The sequence below is a fragment of the Schistocerca piceifrons genome, chromosome 7, assembly GCF_021461385.2.
Source record: "Schistocerca piceifrons isolate TAMUIC-IGC-003096 chromosome 7, iqSchPice1.1, whole genome shotgun sequence".
Classification (NCBI taxonomy): domain Eukaryota; kingdom Metazoa; phylum Arthropoda; class Insecta; order Orthoptera; family Acrididae; genus Schistocerca; species Schistocerca piceifrons.
In genome coordinates, this window is record NC_060144.1 from 51,717,464 (window position 1) to 51,740,727 (window position 23,264).

The 23,264-nt window shown below is 44.7% G+C and overlaps 1 protein-coding gene across 1 annotated transcript; it reads right to left on the minus strand.

Annotated features, from left to right (window-relative positions):
* Nucleotides 1-579: 579 nt before the first annotated feature.
* On the minus strand, nucleotides 580-21,934 carry LOC124805415 (sodium- and chloride-dependent neutral and basic amino acid transporter B(0+)-like). The gene is made up of 2 exons (XM_047265977.1): nucleotides 21,844-21,934; nucleotides 580-866 (listed from the first exon to the last, which is right to left on the minus strand). Exons 1-2 carry the CDS (start codon nucleotides 21,932-21,934, stop codon nucleotides 580-582), a joined length of 378 nt encoding a protein of 125 aa, XP_047121933.1.
* Between the last annotated feature and the right edge of the window lie 1,330 nt (nucleotides 21,935-23,264).

A 23,264-nucleotide genomic window follows, 5' to 3' on the forward strand; every position in this document is an offset into this window, starting at 1 on the left:
ATTAAATACACATTTTTAAAGTTGTGGTATTCTTTTTGAATCACCCTGTATATTATTTGCAATTTTAACTGCCGTTCTTCAGTCACTTGAAATTTATCTTATTGATTTTTAAGATTTCTTGTTTGGAGGCCTTCAGCCGTGAAAGAATTGGATTTTGAAACTCGTAGTTGTAAAGGTTCGGCTGTGTGCCGTTTTGGTTTAAATGTGTTATTAAATTACAATAAATTACAATTTTGAAGTGAAACTGACCGCCACCTTATTTGGCCCTTTCCACAATCCTAATCACTGCGGGCTTAGCGGGCGTTTCAGTATGGTTTGATGATTGATGTGTTTTGTATTCAAATACTATCACACAGTCTGATGATGCCCAAAAGGTGTGAAACACTTCACTGATATTGATTGATTTAATAACCGAGGCTGTTTCTATTCTAAAACATCAAAATATCTTTAAGGCAGTGGGGTCGCGAAAGTGCTCGGTGCCCGTCTGCGGCGGCCGGTCAGCGCGCGCCGACGCCCAGACACAGCCCGCGTCACCATACAGCTCTCGCGCGCGCGCGCACGCGCAGAGCTCGGCGGCCGCTACTCACTGTCGGTGCTCCACTCCGGCTCGCAGTTCTGCCAGGGCAGCACGGGCCGCAGCGACGCGAACATGTAGAAGATGGTCCAGGCGATGATGAGGTTGTAGTAGAGCATCACGATGGCCGACACGATCACCATGCCGTAGCCGAGGCCGCGGAACAGCGGGCAGAACGCCTGGTAGATGGCCACCGGGCCGAGGCTCGCGAACTGCCCGAAGCTCAGCTCCATGAACATCAGCGGCAGGCCGGCGATCACCAGCATCACCGAGAACGGGATCAGGAACGCCCCTGCACACACGAGAACGGGGCGGCCTGCAGTCGGGAGCTGGCGAAACAAGTGGCAAAGCGATAGCGATGATGGTGACACTGAAGCTGGTGGTGACGACGGCGCAGCCTGTGGCAGTGATGGTGATCAGTCAGTGAACGAAGTAACTTGTTTACCCAGTCACCTAAAAATGCAACACAGACTTAAAAAAACGGCCAGGGATGAATGTGAGTAAAAATTTTAAATAACAAAGATGAGATACTGCACCCTACGCCTGAAAATCGTATTGTTTACAAGCAGAAGCGGAATAGAGTCAGTCAAGTTGTGAGGAACGCAAAACTCAGGCGTGGCCATACATTTACCTACAACAGAAACAGACCACCCGCCCTAGAGAAAAACCTGTGTGATCTTGCTATATGTAAAGTAAACCGGTACTTGACGTTACCTACTTCCACAATTGAACCTTAAATGTAACAGAGACTCACTCATTACTTCAGGGGGTTAACGACTGTAAAAAAATTCTATCTAAAGCAAGTAACTTACAGTCCCGTCAAAAAAAAAAAAAAAAAAAAAAATAACACCATATGTATCAAGTCAGCACCTACTGGACATGATGGCACTACAGTCCAGATGATGACCCTTATTACTCACCAACTACTGCCCACTGTAACAGATATATTCAGCCGCAACACGAGTGTTTTTCCCGACGCCTGGAAACAGAGGTTACTGAAGCCACTAGTTCAAGACGATGTTGCTACTGCAGCCTCACCCATGCCGCATTGCTACTACATAGCTCAAAACCTTAGACTATACAGAGTGGCCCGCTCATAGTGACCGGGCCAAATATCTCAAGAAATAAGCATCAAACGGAAAAACTACAAACAACGAAACTCGTCTAGCTTGAAGGCGGAAACCAGGTGGCGCTATGGTTGGCCTGCTAGATGGCGCTGCCATAGGTCAAACAGATATCAACTGCGCTTTTTTTTTAATAGGAACCCCCATTATTTGTTACATATTCGTGTAGTACGTAAAGAAATATAAATGTTTTAGTTGGACCACTTTTTTCGTTTTGTGATAGATGGCGCTGTAATAGTCACAAACGTATAAGTACGTGGTATCACGTAACATTCCGCCAGTGCGGACGGTATTTGCTTCGTGATACATTACCCGTGTTAAAATGGACCGTTTACCAATTGCGGAAAAGGTCGATATTGTGTTGGTGTATGGCTATTGTGATCAAAATGCCCAACGGGCGTGTGCTATGTATGCTGCTCGGTATCCTGGACGATATCAGCCAAGTGTCCGGTCCGTTCGCCGGATAGCTACGTTATTTAAGGAAACAGGAAGTGTTCAGCCACATGTGAAACGCCAACCACGACCTGCAACAAATGATGATGCCCAAGTAGGTGTTTTAGCTGCTGTCGCGGCTAATGCGCACATCAGTAGCAGACAAACTGCGCGAGAATCGGGAATCTCAAAAACGTCGGTGTTGAGAATGCTACATCAACATCGATTGCATCAGTACTATATTTCCATGCACCAGTAATTGCATGGCGACGGCTTTGAACGTCATGTACAGTTCTGCCACTGGGCAAAAGATAAATTACGGAACGATGACAGATTTTCTGCACGCGTTCTATTTAGCGACGAAGCGTCATTTACCAACAGCGGTAACGTAAACCGGCATAATATGGACTACTGGGGAACGGAAAATCCACGATGGCTGCGACAAGTGGAACATCAGCGACCTTGGCGGCTTAATGTATGGTGCGGCATTATGGGAGGAAGGATAATTGGCCACCATTTTATCGATTGCAATCTAAATGGTGCAATATACGCTGATTTCCTACGTAATGTTCTACCGATGTTACTACAAGATGTTTTTCTGCATGGCAGAATGGCGATGTACTTCCAAGATGATGGATGTCCGGCACATAGTTCGCGTGCGGTTTAAGCGGTATTGAATAGCGTATTTCATGACAGGTGGATTGGTCGTCGAAGCACCATATCATGGCCCGCACGTTCACCGGATATAACGTCCACGGATTTCTTTCTGTGGGGAAAGTTGAAGGATATTTGTTATCGTGATCCAACGACAACACCTGACAACATGCGTCAGCGCATTGTCAATGCATGTGCGAACATTACGGAAAGCGAACTACTCGCTGTTGAGGGGAATGTCGTTACACGTATTGCCAAATGCATTGAGCTTGACGGACATCATTTTGAGCATTTATTGCATTAATGTGGTATTTACAGGTAATCACGCTGTAACAGCATGCGTTCTCAGAAATGATAAGTTCACAAAGGTACATGTATCACATTGGAACAACGGAAATAAAATGTTCAAACGTACCTACGTTCTGTATTTAATTTAAAAAACCTACCTGTTACCAACTGTTCGGCTAAAATTGTTAGCCATATGTTTGTGGCTATTACAACGCCATCCGAAAAACGTGGTCCAACTAAAACATTTATATTTCTTTACGCACTACACGAATATGTAATAAAAAATGGGGGTTCTCATTTAAAAAAACGCAGTTGATATCCGTTTGACTTATGGTAGCGCCATCTAGCGGGCCAACCATAGCGCCATCTGGTTTCCCCCTTCAAGCTAGACAAGTTTCGTTCTTTCTAGTTTCTTCGTTTGACGCTTATTTCGTGAGATATTTGGCCCGATCACAATCAATGGACGACCCTGTATCGTCCACGACCAACTAACAAACTAGTTCTGCAAACATTGCAACACGACGTCTGACTTAGACAAGTAACAGGCGACTTGAAACTTGCCATGGATGCACAAGAGGCGACTGTCATGTTGCTAATCGTCTTCAGCAAAGCCTTTGGCACTATCGACTTTGACATTTTACTTGCCAAACTTATAAGCCTAAACTTCTCTCTACGTGCAACGCAAATGCTGTCACTCATACCTTGCAACTCGTCAGCAAGGCATCACGCGCGACACCATAAAGTCGCAATGGAGGCAGGCAGTAACAGGCGTCCCCCAGAGTTCGGTGCTTGGTCCGGCCGTCCTGCATTCTTTTCACTGTATGTCAACGACGTATCATCAGTTTTGTACGGTTGCAAATACTACATGTAAGCTGATGACCTCCAATTGTATCTAAGTGTAAAACCAGTAAAGAGAACAGCTATCAAGAATTTCACTAATTCCTGCCACGTTTAACACTAAATGTCTCACATGTCAACTTCTCAGCTTCAGCAAATAGTCCAGGTGTAATAATAGATGAAAAGCTAAATTGAGCTGAGAGCGTAACTACAGTGTGCAAGAAGACATCCGCATCTCTCCATCCTCTACAAATATACAAACAGCCATTCGCTCTTGACCTGAAAAACAAGCTTGTACAAACACTTATACTTCCAATTATTGATTACAGCGATCTTACCCTTCAAAATCTTTCTCAGGATGCCTCACGGAGCGTGGAATTGGTTATGAGTGCCGGTGTTCGTTGTATCTGTGATGGTCGATTCTTTGATCACATTTCAGCATCATATGCACAGCTATCCTGGCTGCGTGGAGACAAGAACAGAGATTTCCATATCCCCTGTGTTCTCCACAGTCTTCTCAATGCACACTGTCACCCACATCTCTCCTCAACTTTAAAGCTCTTGCCTGAACAACATGGCAGAAACACCCGTTCCCATCAACGCAAAATCCTTTCTGTCCCACCAATCGTTCAGCCGCTTTCTCAAAGCCCATCTCAGTAGTACGAACCAGACTCTGGAATAGTATCTCCATCTCGAAAAACATCTCCGGTTTCAGCAGATAGTTCTGACATACCCACTACGGCAACAATAGCGATTACCATTGTGCTTGACGCACTCGTTACCACAGTAACATCCTTCTTTCCATTCGCATTTTCCTCATTTCCCAGCATTCTTGAGCCGGCCGCGGTGGTCTCGCGGTTCTAGGCGCGCAGTCCGGAACCGCGCGACTGCTACGGTCGCAGGTTCGAATCCTGCCTCGGGCATGGATGTGTGTGATGTCCTTAGGTTAGTTAGGTTTAAGTAGTTCTAAGTTCTAGGGGACTGATGACCACAGCTGTTAAGTCCCATAGTGCTCAGAGCCATTTGAACCATTTGAACCAGCATTCTTATTTGGTACAGTCTCCTTACATTTCCTTTTCCCAGAACTCATTATATCAGGAGGTCTCCATTTTGTACACCTATTAATTCTTATTATATTTGTCACAATCTTTGCTGTTATTATTTCCGTTAATATTATCATTACTATTATTATCATTAATGGCACCAGCGCCAGTGGTAGAAGTACTGCCAGTATTAACTTTATTAGTTCACAGTCAGTAGCATTTAATCACATTAAAATTGTTATTTCCTAGGTTACTACGATGTAAAAAAGATACTGTTTGTGTGAGTCCCTGGCCTGATGTAAGAGAGGGCCTGATGATCCTAATCAGACCAGGTTAAATAGATAAATAAATAAATAAAAACAAAAACATATTAGTTGACGCTACACTGACTTCCTTCCAGGGAGACTGAAACGTCCCCTTAGAAAAATTTATGAATGACTGTGCTGATAAACCTCTTACATTATTTGATTTTCAAACAGCTGAGCAGAACTGAACGTACTCAGACATTTCGCTCTTTACCTATTCTGATCAACACTAAACTGACACACAATATTTTCAGCGCAACGCAATCTGACTTTCAAAAATCCCTACAAAAGAATGGCCCTGACTAACAATAACCTATACCTTTCATGAATCACTTACCTCACAAAAATCTTCGTTGGTCGAACTACTGCAATATGGCGAGCGCCACTACTGCCAGCTAAATAAAAGATTCAAACAACTGAAGGCACTAACTACTGATAGGCATAGTTAGCAAATGAAAGATTTTGATAGAGAACAAACAATGTATTTACCTTAATAATGTTCAAAAGTCATCATATATATATATATATATATATATATATATATATATATATATATATATATATAATCAGTTCATGATATCGAATATTACAAATTTACTCTTTCTGATGGACACACGTCCAGATCGTCCGCTCTCAAAATTCTGCCATCTCTCTCCCCACATCCACCACTGCTGGCGGCTCACCTCCAACTGCGCAACGCTACGCGCTGTTAACAGCCAACTGTCCAACGCTACAATGGCGAATATTCCAACAATGCCAACCAGCCACAGACTGCACACAGCACAGCCAGTGATTTTCATACAGAGCGCTAAGTGACTTTACCAACATAAAAACCTAAACAGCCGACTTACAACACCATACGTTTACTCACAAGTACAAACAACTAAAAAGTGACCCAAGATTTGCCTTAAAATATGTTGTTAAAGTACAAATGCACGAACAGAAAAAAAGTTGGCACAGGGGGTCAGGAAAAGCTGGCTGGCTAATCATTTAACAAAATAAGTGGACTGCCAGCCATCCCGGGAATATACTAACACCTCCTACTTAACAATGCACGTGGAACATACTGACCAACACAGAATTTTTAATGACATTTGTCCTTCCATTAGATGAAATAGATGGCAGATCAGTGGACAATCTGGGTATTACCCTCTCGTCACTCTATGAAATGCAGTCACTCGAAACGTGGCAGTAAATTTAGGTAAAGACAAGAACCGAAGTTGGTAATGTTCTTGTCAGGTCTGCATCCGGAACATACAATCACCTTGGCACGATATTTCAGTTGTCCACCTGGACGCCAGCATCAGGTGAAACCGCTGCTTGCCGTATGAGTTTCGGCGAGATTCAGCAAACAGCGTTCTCACCTAAGGATAGCGTCCACGTGGCCAACTCAAATATTGCGGCGAGATGACTGTATGATCTGGCCGCAGACGCGACGAGAATATTATAAATTAACTCACCGGGAAGTTTATTTAATTAAAGGTAATATTTTTTTCTGGCGTGTGGACAACCATAAGATAAGGAGAAACACACACAACAGCAGAACGATTCCGACAGATATAGCGGACGACAAGGAAGCGAGGTCAAATCTTAAAGCAGGGGATGCAACTGTAAGGCAAGTGAACAAATTTTTCTACTGCCCTAGTAAAATTTATTTACTTGCTTGTAGTAACTTGATGATAACGAAAGTCTCTTGGATATTAAGGCAACGTAGTCACCAGACACCAAACAAGAATTTTCGCAGAGATTTGATCAGTGGTTGTAAAAGTTGGACAACCGTCAAAAAGGAAAGGGGAAAAACATTAATAGCAGACAAAATGCTTACAGTGAGATCAGTCATAAAGCATACCATGCATGAGCAGCGCCTATTAGACGGAGGGGCTCCAACAGCCGATCAGTTCCAGTCATTCCACCAGGAAGGAGGTACACGGCTCGTGTTGTCTGTAGTTCAATCATGTCTAGACGGTCAATACCGCGGTTCGATCGCGTCCGCATTGTCACTTTGTGCCAGGAACGGCTCTCAACAAGGGAAGTGTCCAGGCGTCTCTGAGTGAACCAAAGCGGTGTTGTTCGGACATGGAGGAGATACAAAGAGACAGGAACTGTCGAAGACATGCCTCGCCCAAGGACTACTACTGCAGTGGATGACCGCTATCTACGGATGATGGCTCGGAGGGACCCTGACAGCAACGCCACCATGTTGAATAATGTTTTTCGTGCAGCCACAGGAAGTCGTGTTACGACTCAAACTGTGCGCAACAGCCTCCATGATACGCAACTTCACTCCCGACGTCCACGGCTAGGTCCATCTTTGCAACGACGACACAATGCAGCGCGGTACAGATGGGCCCAACACCATGCCGAAAGGATCACTTAGGATTGGCATCACGTTCTCTTCACCGATGAGTGTTGTATATGCCTTCAACCAGACAATCGTCGGAGACGTGTTTGGAGGCAGCCCGGTCAAGCCGAACGCCTTTGTCCAGCGAGTGCAGCAAGGTGGAGGTTCCCTTGGGTGGCTTTATGTGTGGCCGATGTACGCCGCTGGTGGTCACGGAAGGCGCCGTAACGGCTGTATGATACGTGAATGCCATCCTCCGACCGAGAATGCAACCATGTCGGCAGCATATTGGCGAGGCATTCATTTTGATGGACGACAATTCCCGCCCCCATCGTGCACATCTTGTGAATGACTTCCTTCAGGATAACTAGAGTCGCGAGGGTGTTCTCCAGACATGAAGCAATCGAACAAGTTGGGATAGATTGAAAAGGGCTGTTTATGGACGACATGACGCATCAACCACTCTGAGAGATCTACGCTGAGTCGCTGTTGAGGAGTGGGACAATGTGGACATGCAGTGCCTTGATGAACTTTTGTACAGTATGCCATGACGAATGCAAGCGTGCATCAATGCTAGAGGTTGTGCTACTGGGTATTAGGGGTAATTTGGACCACCACCTCTGAAGGTTTCGCTGTATGGTGGAACAACATGCAATGTGTGGTTTTCATGAGCAATAAAAAAGGCAGAAATGATGTTCATGTTGACCTCTATTACAATTTTCTGTACAGGTTCCGGAACTCTCGGAACCGAGGTGTTGCAAAACATTTTTTGACGTGTGTAAATACGCGTTATGAAAAATTTGTCGGAGAGTGTGAGGGACGGAAAGTACACTGCAGAGTGATTTTAATCGATCCTTACGTTGGCCGGCCGGAGTGGCCGAGCGGTTCTAGGCGCTTCAGTCTGGAACCATTTTTCGATCCTTCCGTAAAACTTTGTTATCTTAGTATCGAGGTCAACTAACCATTATTACCCGTAAATGTATTCGCAGTTGCGAATAGGAACAACCGTCAGGTGTATAATATGCAAAAGTTTGAATTTTTTACGTCGTTGCTACTAACTCTGCTCCCAACAAATTTCGCAGAAATATTTTCCGCTGAATGTACCTAGAAAAATATGTCATTGTGCGACATACACTATATGATCAAAAGTATCCGGACACCTGGCTGAAAATGACTTACAAGTTTGGTAATTCTGGAATTCAATCTGGTGTTGGCCCACCCTTAGCCGTGATGACAGCTTCCAATTTCGCGGGCAACAGGGACGTTATTGTGGTGTAACCACTCGCCACAGGCCGTGCATTATGAACTGGTACTCGATCGTGTTGAAAGAAGCTTAAAACATCAATGCAGACGTGTACTGTGGTAATGCCACGCAAAACAGCAAGCCCCCCCTCCATCCCTCCCATGAAAAACACGACCACACGATAACACCACCGCCTTCGAATTTTACTGTTGGCGCTACACACCCTGGCAGATGACGTTCACTGGGCATTCGCCAAACCCCCACCCTGCCATCGTAACGCCACATTGTGTACCGTGATTCGTCACTCCACACAACGTTTTTCCACTGTTCAATCGTCCAATGTTTACGTTCCTCACACCAAGCGAGGAGTCGTTTGAAATTTACCGGCGTGATGGTGGCTTACGAGTAGCCGCTCGACCATGAAATCCAAGTTTTCTCACCTCCCGCCTAACTGTCATAGTACGTGCTGTGGATCTTGATGCAGTTTGGAATTCCTGTGTAATGCTTTGGACAGATGTCTGCCTATTATACATTACGATCCTCTTCACCTGCCGGCGGTCTTTATCAGTCAACAGGCGAGGTCAGCCTGTACGCTTTTGTGCTGTATGTTTCCACTTCTCTATCTCATCGGAAAAAGTGGAGCTAGGGATGTTAAGGAGTGTGGAAATTTCACGTACAGACGTATGAGTGAAGTGACACCCAATCACCTGACCACGTTCGAAGTCCTTGAGTTCCGCGGAGCGCCCCATTCTGCTCTCTCACGATGTCTAATGACTACTGAGGTCGCTGATATGGAGTGCGTGGCATTAGGTGACAGCACAATACACCTAATATAAAAAACGTAGGTTTTTGGGGGTGTCCGGATACTTTTGATGGCATAGTATACTATCGCATGAATATGCGATAGTACGTCAAATACTGAAATGCGCTAGAAACTGCCGCATCATGCATGGCGTTTTAATTTATTACATCTTTACTACTAACTCTATACGTAACACATTTGCAGACGAATACCACTGAATGTACGTGCAAAATTATATCATCGTATAGCACGTAGTTCAGGAGATAAGTCATAAACATTAAGCTATGTGAAAATGAAACTGTAGGTGAAATTCGCTAGACAATCAGGTGAAATATGTTTACAAATACATGTGAAATATGTTAAGTATGAGCCGGCCGATGTCGCCAAGCGGTTCTAGGCGCTTCAGTCCGGAACCGCGCGACCGCTACTCTCGCGTGTTCGAATCCTCCTTCGGGCATGGATGTGTGTGTTGTCCTTAGGTTAGTTAGGTTTAAGTAGTTGTTAGTCTAGGGGACTGATGACATTAGATGTTAAGTCCCATAGTGCTCAGAGCCATTTGAACCATTTTTTCAGAAAAAACTCATACGTTGTAGTGGACACAACATAGCAGACATAGTGCGTGACGAATAGTCATGCATAGTCAAGCATAGACCCAGGATGATAGCTATGAAACCCACGTATATCAAGGGGATTTCTATCGTTACTACGTGGAAACGCTGGAACAAACGTGTATGAAAAGGCTGCGCGCAGAATTACGATTGTGGGGGGAGGGGTCTTGGTGCTCGGTCCCTATTAAGCTAGGAACATGGAGTAAAAAGTTTTTGGTTTAGCCCGGACCAGCGGTCATTTGTATAGCCATACGAACATCTGTCTCACTGTAGTTATGTTAAAATTTACTAAGCAAAGTTCGAATGATGACTCGGAGCGGACGCCCAGGTAAATCGCGCAAATGGACTACTTCCTTTCGGAAAATATTTTTATTGCGCTGAAATTAATGCTCAGCGAACGGCGCCATTTTTGTGTTCACCGTTAGAATTTTATGTGCAAAGCCAGTCACTCTCGTTCGGATTTTACTTTCAAAAACAGTCACCATTAAACAACTACAGGCTAGACCTAGACTGCTGGTTCAGACTTGGCCCACAGGTATATTGGACCTTTGTCGAAGTGTTTTACTCGTTTCGCTTCGTTTGGCTTTTACCTCCAAAAAAACACGTTTTTCTGTGAGGTTTTTGAAGCGCGCCAGTTCCATACTTTAAACTTGAATCGGTTCAAAACTTGTGCGAAGGTAGCTAAATGGAAAAGTTAACTCGAATTTTGTTAATGCAATAATCTTTGTCCGTTGTTGAGATACGATGGTCTAAAGACGAGCTAAATGTGGCACGTAAAATTTGTTCCTACGTGAATTGAATGTGCGGAAGCTGTTTAAAGTGAATCAAGTGAATAAAAAACATTCTTACGATAAACATTAGCTTTAAAAAATCTAGCTTCACTCGCATTTTACGTGAAAAAAAATCATTCAGTGTTTTATACTTGTGCGAGTAGCTTCAAAGTTTGTAAGAAGGTAGATAAATACATTTAACGCCTAAATACACGTAAGATGGTCCTGTTGTTTTTGGAAAGCCTTATCCGTTGCCGCGACGTAAGCACCATGGATCGAAAGACAATAATAAAAAAAAAAAAAAAAAACATTTACCCGATCAGTCGCCATCCGAGTCAACAAAAATATAAATCGATTGTCAAGCTATGGCAGTCTAATGTCAAAATTTTTATAGAGTATAATTTGGGACCCAGACTGAAAAATTCTATCATGACAAAAAAAGGCGAATTTGTCCTGGACAGAATTAAGAATGTAAAATAACGGAACTAACTATTCGGTTTATCTGGCAGTTTCAAAGACATTTAAATTAAAACATCTTGACATATTCGCTCCTTTCTGCGAATTAACCGTACTTTCCCAGCAAAGCAAGCTCTCTGCTGCAATGTGTTGGCACACTTGCATCTTGCAATCTATAGGCTAAATTCCCTGATCCGTTGTCCCAAACCCGGAAATTCGCCAGCCATGGTAAACAATAGAAACAGGATATGGCTGAAGAGCATACAAGTAATGCTAAAAAAGTTCTTCTGGCGAATAAAATTTCTGGGTGTGGATGCATTAAATTACATGACGTGCCTACAAATACTACCATGCAAAAAATCGCGAATATGTGAAGCTGTTTTGATTTTTATGTTTTCTGAAGCTGCCAGATAAGTTGCAAAGCTTATTCACTTCTTTTGAGTCCCTAACTCTGCCCGGGATATATTTGCCACTTTTGTGCTATGACAGGAATATTTTTCGTTCTGTTTTATTTGTAGTTGAAGATCACAACGTTTCTCTGTGGCGATCGTGAAATTTTATCTGCGTGGTAAAAAGTAAAAAAAACGGTTAAATATTGTACTGAGAAATCAGCTGCGTTGCGCTAGCGATTTTCACGGATGACCTGTTCACATTCCGTCACACGTGCGATGCTGCACTAAAATCCAGAACACCAGTGTTTTCGGTACTGCAGCAAACATGACTATTTTCAGGAGGGAAAAAGTGAGTGTATAATAAACGTTTGCACATTATTCAGAGTGAGATGCAGCTATAAAATATTTCGTAACGATGTTTGTCTACATGTACGCGTCTGAAAATAAAAAAAAAACTACGCTACATATGCTGTTTCTTGTGTAGCGACCAAAAGCCTTTACTGAAATACGGACTTATAAAAGTTTGGTTGCATCCGATGTCACCTGGATCTTCAGAACATGTTCTGTCGGTAACTACAAAACTAACAATACTGGTGAGCGGGAGGTAGAGAAACAAAATATCTCTTTATTTCACATGTACTTAGTTGAATATGAAAATATAAAAAGCGGCACAAAATTAATCATCACTTAATTATTTATTGCTAGATTGCATAGAAAGAGCAAGATGGCAAAATACTAAGTCAATAATTTTACATTGAGGAGTAGGCGAACCTACTTATACTGGTTTGCTTTTGTTATAATTCACGTAATGCTGCGACGATTCTTCCAGAAAGATTATGTCCAATCTCTCCATTGTCATTCTCATTAAACTAATCTCTTCATATGGGTTTAATGAAACCGTTCTTACCGTGACTTTAGTTTCGAAAAGTAAGAAAACATGTCCTCGTTTTCCTAGATCGTCTTATTTGAGATAGTTGTTGGTCCACGGCTGTCTCGTGTTCAGTACAGTGATGTATTTGCGATTTCTAGTGGGCTGCCTACTTGGTTAGTGTCGCTGAACACTGGCGCCTCATTGGAAACCGGATGTTTCATACTTGATGATGCGATGGACAGTTAAGGCTATGTGCTAGTGTGCAGAATGACTCAGATCCTCGTACCCTTCACCGGACTGGGCTTTCACTCGGGTTCTCGAAGCTGTTTCCCCGATCAGGTCGCATTCGCAACCCTCTCCCTTTCTTCTCGAACTGAACTTCTAATGAGAAAGTAATAAATTTCTCTGGACTGGGTGTTAGACTCTGAATTTCATTTTCTGCGAAGAATTCCGCAATCTGTTATCTCCTACAGAGTATTAGCAGCCCTGTTGATGATGCGATGGAGGACAAGTACAGCACCAACATTACTGAGCCCATAGGAATGATAGTGAGGGAACACACAGCTATAAGTGGCACGTGGATGTCAAAAGCAATGAAAAGCGCTTCGCTGAAATGATAAAGATTTTACAGGAAGGCTCTTTAAGTGGCTGTGTAGTGCCACAGAAACATGAACGCAACATGATGCTCGTCAAACTATGTAACAGAGAACGGTGTCAGAGAGTAAGACGTAACATGCATACTGAAAGTAGAATCACAACGACCAGCGACTAGGACGGAAGATTACAGTCTAACGTTCCGTCGACGACTAGGTCTTTAGAGATAGAGTGCAGGGGCAGCTGGGAAGGGGTGGGGAAAGAAATCGGCCGTCCCCTTCAAAGGAATCATGCGAGCATTCGTTTCAAGCGATTCAGGGAAAGAACGGACGGTCTAAATTTGGATGGTCGGACATCCCAAGTGTTACAGAGTAGCTCAGTCTGTTACCACAGTGGCAGCTCGATTGTATTTGAGTACCAAGATGCCGTAGTTCAGTGCAGCACCACAGTGGTGCGGACATTAGATGTGGAAAACGTTAGTGTTTAGCACACTGGACTAGAATTTCGGTGGACGACGGTTCAAAACCGCGTCCGGCCACCCTGATTTAGGTTTCCCGTGATTTCCGTAAATCGCTTGAGGCAAATGTCGGGATGGTTCCTTTCCTTTCAAAGGGCACAGCCGACTTACTTCTCCATTCTTCCCAAACCGATGAGACGGCCGACCTCACTTTTTGTCCGCTTCCCCCAAATCAATCAATCAAACCATTCATAATCTTTTTCTTGAGCCTTTGTCTCGCAACGGCGCAAGGTCAGCACGGTTATTAGCGGATGTGTTTAAAGGGCGACCGGGTGCCATTCCTGTCACCACCACGATACCCGCCAGGATGGACTGTGTGTACCCCAACTGTCTTCCAGTAGTGTTATTCATGTGAAATCGAATCGTGCAAATGCGGGTACCAGGCCGGTATTCACCTAGACGCTGGTGGAGTGTGGGAAACCCTCTAAAAACCGCATCCAGGCTTGGCTGCATACCGACCCTCGTCCTTAATCCGCCGGACGCAGTCGATCCTTGGCCGGTGCTTCTCCCTCTCCTGGAGGCGGCGCTTTAAGACGCACGGCTATCCAGATGGGTTTATTATTACACCTACACTCCTGGAAATTGAAATAAGAACACCGTGAATTCATTGTCCCAGGAAGGGGAAACTTTATTGACACATTCCTGGGGTCAGATACATCACATGATCACACTGACAGAACCACAGGCACACAGACACAGGCAACAGAGCATGCACAATGTCGGCACTAGTACAGTGTATATCCACCTTTCGCAGCAATGCAGGCTGCTATTCTCCCATGGAGACGATCGTAGAGATGCTGGATGTAGTCCTGTGGAACGGCTTGCCATGCCATTTCCACCTGGCGCCTCAGTTGGACCAGCGTTCGTGCTGGACGTGCAGACCGCGTGAGACGACGCTTCATCCAGTCCCAAACATGCTCAATGGGGGACAGATCCGGAGATCTTGCTGGCCAGGGTAGTTGACTTACACCTTCTAGAGCACGTTGGGTGGCACGGGATACATGCGGACGTGCATTGTCCTGTTGGAACAGCAAGTTCCTTTCCCGGTCTAGGAATGGTAGAACGATGGGTTCGATGACGGTTTGGATGTACCGTGCACTATTCAGTGTCCCCTCGACAATCACCAGTGGTGTACGGCCAGTGTAGGAGATCGCTCCCCACACCATGATGCCGGGTGTTGGCCCTGTGTGCCTCGGTCGTATGCAGTCCTGATTGTGGCGCTCACCTGCACGGCGCCAAACACGCATACGACCATCATTGGCACCAAGGCAGAAGCGACTCTCATCGCTGAAGACGACACGTCTCCATTCGTCCCTCCATTCACGCCCGTCGCGACACCACTGGAGGCGGGCTGCACGATGTTGGGGCGTGAGCGGAAGACGGCCTAACGGTGTGCGGGACCGTAGCCCAGCTTCATGGAGACGGTTGCGAATGGTCCTCGCCGATACCCCAGGAGCAACAGTGTCCCTAATTTGCTGGGAAGTGGGGGTGCGGTCCCCTACGGCACTGCGTAGGATCCTACGGTCTTGGCGTGCATCCGTGCGTCGCTGCGGTCCGGTCCCAGGTCGACGGGCACGTGCACCTTCCGCCGACCGCTGGCGACAACATCGATGTACTGTCGAGACCTCACGCCCTACGTGTTGAGCAATTCGGCGGTACGTCCACCCAGCCTCCCGCATGCCCACTATACGCCCTCGCTCAAAGTCCGTCAACTGCACATACGGTTCACGTCCACGCTGTCGCGGCATGCTACCAGTGTTAAAGACTGCGATGGAGCTCCGTATGCCACGGCAAACTGGCTGACACTGACGGCGGCGGTGCACAAATGCTGCGCAGCTAGCGCCATTCGACGGCCAACACCGCGGTTCCTGGTGTGTCCGCTGTGCCGTGCGTGTGATCATTGCTTGTACAGCCCTCTCGCAGTGTCCGGAGCAAGTATGGTGGGTCTGACACACCGGTGTCAATGTGTTCTTTTTTCCATTTCCAGGAGTGTATAACACACGGTGGGTCAGGAGGAGTTGAAAGATACGTGCTTTGAGGGGTAATAGTAATACTGGTCCTGAACAAAAAAACTACATACGGATGTATGCTACATTCCGAATCGTTTCTCAGACAGAACACATTTAATATGGCTTTTGTACGTTTTTCTTGAATAGCTCGAAACCCACACCCTAAAACGTAAACATGTCCCAAAAAAATTAAACTACATTAAATTTCCTAAAGAAAGATCCTGTTCATTTTGTATCGAGGACTAATATTTTGTGTGAAGAGAGCACGAAAATATTGAAAATCTCGCGCGATGGTAGCGCGCTGTACCTAAGGTAGTTTTTGCTGGCCAATTTCAGATAATTTCCCGGCTAGGCAGACCGGAAGTCTCCTGTACGAAATTTTTCGTCTCAACTTGCTCCACACTGTTATGATACGTTGCAAACAATGACAATGTTTCAATGATACAGACACTAAATAGCAATGTACCTGAAATGTGTTCTATCTCGGAAACCATTCGGAATAGCGCTTATGTCCATACGACGCGTTTTGTTCAGAATCTCTAACATTATCACCTGTTATGGCTTCGATCTTTCTTCCTCACCCATTCTGTATTACTTTGTTTTATTTATTTTATTAACAGTACAGAGTAACCGACCGCCTTGAAATGTAAGGTGGGTCGGATGCTTCAAAATTTAACAGCAAAGATTTCTTGTTATTACATTCTTATTGGTATATAGTTGTTAATGTTTTTTTTAATAATATGAAGAACATAATATTTAAATACTTCTTTAAGGTTGCAAAGAATTGAATACTTAACAATTGTTAAAGGGGTTCTATATAATTTGTTTCTGCCAAGTTGATGAGAATTATTTATTTAATGCAAATGTCAAAGGAAAGTTTAAAAAAAAGTATTAGAGTAAGTTTGGTGAAAATAAGTTTGTCTTGTGGTATATTCTGTGTGATACCTTAGATACGTGGAATACATGAATTATAGCTGTACATGAAGAACACACTTATGGTTGTAAAATTGTTGGTAGAAGTAGAATGTAGTTCATTGCTACTTGAGTCCAGTATACCTTAAATAACTGAATGCGTTACATCCTTTGTTTTATATAAGGTTTGCCGAGAATGTAATGCGCCGGTTTTTTTTTTCAGCCGAGAACAATGCTACGAATGCGAAACGTTACGTATGTATTATTTGAAGTCTCGTGTGTGAGCGCGCCAAGTTTGTCACTTCCGACAGATAGCGTAGCTGCATGACAGCTTCACAATGGCGTCTGTAAGTCATGCATGCTACAAGCAAAGTGCCGTTATTGAATTTCTCACTGCAGAGGAAGAAACTATGGGGAATATTCGCAAACGCGTGTGCAAAGTGTATGGAGCATCTGCTGTCGACAGAAGTACAATTAGCCGCAGGGCACGGAGGTTGAGGTCATCAGAAGACGGTTCGGCGGAGCTCCGCGATTTGCAGTGGACGGAGGGACCATCCACGGCTTTCAGCAGCGAGCTGATGTTGTCATTCGCGTGGACAGAAGCCCTACGACTCGGCAGTTGGCATTGTATCTGTCAATCAGCAAAGGAGGTGAGGATGCAATTTTCCGCACTCTTGGGTATTCAAACGCGTGTGCGAGATGGGTTCCACGGTGTCTAACTTTGGGTCACAAATCGTACAGAAAAAACATTCTTCTTGCTTTGTTGCAACATTATGAAGCTGACAGGGTGGCCTTGTTGTCCCGGATTGTGATAGGTGATGAAACCTGGGTTCACAGAAGAAAAAATTCAAAGCAACTGCTTCCTCTGGTAAAGTCAAGATCACCGTCTTCAGGGGGTGTGAACGTGTGATCCTCGTTGATATGATGCCAAGAGGCGGTACCATTAATTCAAAACCACATGTCTACACTTTAACAAAACTCAATACACGGTTCTGGCGACTTGGGCGCTACAGAAAACCAGGAGATGTTACAAAACGATAGCGCTCGGCCCCACCCAAGTCTGGGGACTGCAGAAAACATCGCAAAACAGGACTGGCCAGCGTTACCCATCCACCCTACAGCACAGACAGCCCCCTCGGACTTCCAATTGTTTGGGCCATTAAAGGATGCCATTCTTGGAAGACATTTTGGAGGCGATAAGAAGGTCATTCTGGCTCCGCCACCAGGACAAGGCTCGGCACCGACAGGCCATATACGCCCTTGTTTCGCGCTGCCGGAAGCCCATAGAACGGGATGGAAAAACGGTTCAAATGGCTCTGAGCACTATGCGACTTAACTTCTGAGGTCATCAGTCGCCTAGAACTTAGAAGTAATTAAACCTGACTAACCTAAGGACATCACACACATCCATGCCCGAGGCAGGATTCGAACCTGCGACCGTAGCGGTCGCTCGGCCGCAGACTGTAGCACCCAGAACCGCACGGCCACTCCGGCCGGCAACGGGATGGAGATTACGTGGAAAAATAGCGTATGTAGATGAAACACCATTCTTTCGTGTGTGTAATTCTCAGTATGTACAAAAGGAATTGTAGAAGAAAAAGAATGCGGTGCATTACTTTCTGGGCAACCCTCGTAAATCCTTTATAAAGAAAATACATTGTGTATCATGAAGCTAAAGATAAAATAGGGCGAACATAGAAATATGGTTTCTAGGATAAATTGTCTTCGTTTAAGCATGGAGTATCGTGACGCGTGATCGGCCCTACGCCTCAGTGGTCAGCTTAGCTACTGCCATGTGGAGGTCCTGGGTTCCATTCCTGGTACTGTCCGACATTTCTCCTTCGTGACAGGACTCAGCTTTGTGATGCCTGCTTTGTGATGAGGAGCTACTTCTGTGAGAAGTAGCGGCGCGAGGTCGGATAAACCGACAACGGCCGGGAAAACGGTGTGCAGATCTTACGACCCTAAGCACTGCACTGAGACGACGCCGTTGGCTGAGGTATACTTGATGGTCGGTCGGTAGGTCCCCATTGGCTGTCTGCGGACAGACCGACAGTGCTTTCCTCTTCCTTTCCATACTGAAGCGCTTGTTCGTTACGAAGCTCTGCGGTGCGACAGGTATAGTAATGGTACACTGTCCAGTGACTATGTGTTTCTCAATTAGAAGTGCGACATTGTTGTTGTTGTTGTTGTTGTTGTAGTCTTCAGTCCTGAGACTGGTTTGATGCAGCTCTCCATGCTACTCTATTCTGTGCAAGCTTCTTCATCTCCCAGTACCTACTGCAACCTACATCCTTCTGAATCTGTGTAGTGTATTCATCTCTTGGTCGCCCTCTACGAATTTTACCCTCCACGCTGCCATGAAATGAAATCTTCATCCAAACTTAGGAGTGCCACAGAGCCATAGCTTACGTGTATCCGATGTACAACACGACAAAGGGTTGCTTGCCGATCAGAGCTTGAACTAATTTTACAAATAACTTTATGAGAGTACGGTGTCATGAAATTTTTATCGCAGAGACAATGTAGTAGAAGAACTGACTGTCAACTTTATCAATGGCGTTTAGAAAACGCCTTAAGTCCTGGGCGTCATTTTTGAAGCACTGATTAACAAATACATGGAACCTGTAAATTAATCACATCATGTGGGCAATTGTTGTAATCTAAGAAGACTCAGCAACTTCAGAGTAGCAACTGGGCAGAATAACCAAATCACAGGAAAAGAGAGAAGGCTCGTACTGTCATATACACCGATTACGATCAACGGATAGGCTTCAGAACGCTAGGCTGCGATGACATTACACACGCTCAGTTTGATGAAACAAAAATCCTATGTGTCAGGCTATTTGAATATAATTCTACTTCAAACATGTTTGACTGTAAAGATACTAACGGGACCGGACGAGGGCGTAAGATTACCGCCCCGGTACAAATGTGTATAAGCACAGAAAGTCTTTGTTACTTTCCGTGTCAGAGTGCTGTTTGTGGGATGACGTTTTTCTTAAGAAAGATCTCGTAAGTAGATGATGAAGCTGCTGATCAGCGCGCGGAACTGACGGACGAAAAAGATATGAACTTATTTTGCTTGGAACGCATTTTGTATCAAGAGTTTTCTGTCAGTTGGCTGAAGTGTGATATAACGGCAGTAGTTGGTGGTAGTAGTAGCAGTAGTAAAAACCACCCCAGAAAACTGTCCCAACAGAGACAAGGAAACAGTCAAGTTACTTCAGGAAACACGGCAACCAGTTCCTTTTTTGATCCTTACTTTCGGCAAGGCGCATTCCAGACTTTTCAGTTTGCCCAACATAGCTACGTACTTATCGACAGTAGAAGTATGTCAGCTTCAATTTGAATTCTGCGATTTCCCTTCATTCTGTGCTCAGCATCTTGTTCGACCATCATTTACATACAACACAGATCTTAACAACCGCTTTTTTGAATTGTTAACGAAGAATTTTCAATGTGGTTGTCTCATTCGCATCGGGTGAACTGAAGATTGGCGAAATCCAGGTACGTGTCGAGACATAAATGAAGTTGCGCTGATTTATGTATTTCTGAAAGTAATTTAATCGCTAAGCGTGATGTTCAGCCATCATTATCATAAACAAGATAATCTGTCAATATACACAAAGTGATCAAAAGTTCCGGACACGTGGCTGAAAACGACTTACAAGTTCGTGGCGCCCTCCATCGTTAATGTTGGAATTCAGCATGGTGTTGCCCCACCCTTAGCCTTAATGACTTCTTTCACTCTCACAGGCATACGTTCAATCAGGTTCTGGAAGGTTTCTTGGGGAATGGCAGCCCATTCTTCACGGAGTGCTGCTCTGAGGAGAGGTATCGACGTAGGTCGGTGAGGCATGGCACGACGACGGCTTCCAAAACATCCCAAAGGTGTTCTATAACATCCGGGTCAGGACTCTGTGCAGGCCAGTCCATTACAGGGATGTTATTCTTGTGCAACCACTCCGCCACAGGCCGTGCATTATGAACATGTGCTCGATAGTGTTGAAAGATGCGATCGCCATGCCCGAATTGCCGTTCAACAGTGGGAAGCAGGAAGGTGCTTAAAACATCAACGTAGGTCTGTACTGTGATAGTGCCACGCAAAGCAATGGGTGCAAGCCCTCTCCGTGAAAAATACGATCACACCACAACCCACCGCCTCCGAATTTTACTGTTGGGCATTACACACCCTGACAGATGACGTTCACAGGGCATTAGCCTTACCCACACCCTGCCATCGGATCCCCACGTGGTGTGCCGTGATTGCTGACTCCGCACAACGTTTTTACACTATTCAATCGTCCAACGTTTACGCTCCTTACACCAAGAAAGGCGGCGTTTGGCATTTACCGACGTGATGTGTGGCTTAACAGAAGCCGCTCGACCATGAAATCCAAGTTTTCTCACCTTCCGCCTAACTGTCATAGTACTTGCAGTGGATCCTGATGCAGTATCGAATTCCTGTGTGATGGTTTGAATAGATGTCTGCCTATTACACATTACGATCCTCTTAAATTGTCGGCAGTCTCTGTCAGTCAACATACCAGGTCAGCCTGTACGCTTTCGTGCTGTACGTGTCCCTTCACGTTTCCATTTCACGATCATATCGGAGAAAGTGGACCTAGGGATGTTTAGGAGTATGTAAATCTCGCGTACAGACGTATAACACAAGTGACACCCAATCACCTGACCACGTTCGAAGTCCTTGAGTTCCGCGGAGCGCCCCGTTCTGCTGTCTCACGATTTCTAATGACTACTGAGGTCGCTGATATGGAGTACTCCGTATCCCTTTTTAAAACAGTTGTTACAAATCTTTTCTTCTTTTTGACACAAAAAATGTAAAGCTATCCTCATCCTGAGGATTGACTTGAATTCGACAGTGTTTCGCTAAGTACGGTTCTGTTGCCTGTGTCATGTCTTTCCTTCCTTCGACATTAGGATTGTTGTTCGCAAGTTTAACGTGCAACTACGAATTTCTCGCATTAGCAAATCACTGAAAAGAGATGAAAGCAGTTATAAGCGGCAAAAATAAATAAATAAATAAAAAGCAAAAAATAAAAAGTACCAGGACCCACTGGATCGAGCGCCAGAGATTTAGTGAAGTCTGACACTTGATCCCAGTGCTCACACGTGTACGGAGAACACAAGTAACCCATATCTACATCTACATGTCTACACTGCAGTTCAGGATTAAATGCTTGGCACAGAGTACACAGAACCACCATCAGACTCTTTCTGCGCTGTTCCACCCTCGAATAGCAGTTGGTAAAAATAAACACCTTCAGTTCAGATTTCTCCTATTTTATTACGATGGTCATTTCTTCTTATGTAGATGAAAGCGAAGAAAATGTTTGCGCATTCCGAGAAGAAAACTGGTGTTTGAAATTTGGTGAAAAGATGTCGCTGCAGCGAATAACGCCTTAATTTTAATGATTGCCACCCGAGCTCACGACACCCAGTTCCCAGGCAGAGAAAATCCTCAACCCAGCCGGGAATCGGACCCGGGACCCCGTGATTCAGAGGTAGCAACCCTATCCATTAGATCACGAGCTACGGACCCCCTGTTTCACGATAATGCAATTCGAGATTCCTTCTTTTATCTGTGTCAGTGTCCTCCGTCAATCACATATGATGAAGATCCCATAACACGCAGAATTTCTGCGGAAGAGGACGGACAAGCGAATTTTAGGCAGTCTGTTTGGTAGATTTGTTGTATCTTCTCAGTGTTCAGCCAATAAAATGCCTGCCCGACAATATTTTCTATGCAACAGCTCCAATTTAAGTTCTTCCTCATCGTAAACCGTAGGTATTTAGTCGAATCTACATCCTTTAAATCTGTGCAATTTACCGTGTAACCGGGATCTTTTTAGTGCCCATATGGAGGACCTTACACTCCATCGGTTAAGGGTCACTTGCCGCTTTTCACACCACACAGATGCCTTCTCTAAATCATTTCACAGCTAGTTTTGATCTTCTGATGACTTTACTAGACGGTAACGGACCACATTATCAGCCAACATTAAAAGAGTGCTTGTCAGACTGTCTTCTAAATCGTTTATATAGATTAGAGACAGGAGAAAGCCTTTGCTACTTCCTTGGGAAATTCTACACATAATTTCGGTTTTGCTCGATGACATTCAGTCAACTACTACTAACTCTGAAGTGTCCGACAGAAAGTCACGAACCCATTTGCACAACTGATATGATACCTTATAGTCGCGCAATTTGACTGGGTGCCGCCTATGAGGGACGGTGTCAAAAGCATTCTGGAAGTGTAGAAACTGGAATCCACTCTGTCGATGGTATTATTTTGGGTGAATAAAGAGCCAGTTGTGACTCTCAAGGACGATATTTTCTGAATTGGTGACGGTAATGTGTGAATCGATAATTTTCTTCCAGGAATTTCGTATTGTTGGAAAATCATACAGAAGTCAATGTTAGTGGTATGAGTCTATAATTCAGCATAGTTCCATTTCCTTTCCTGTG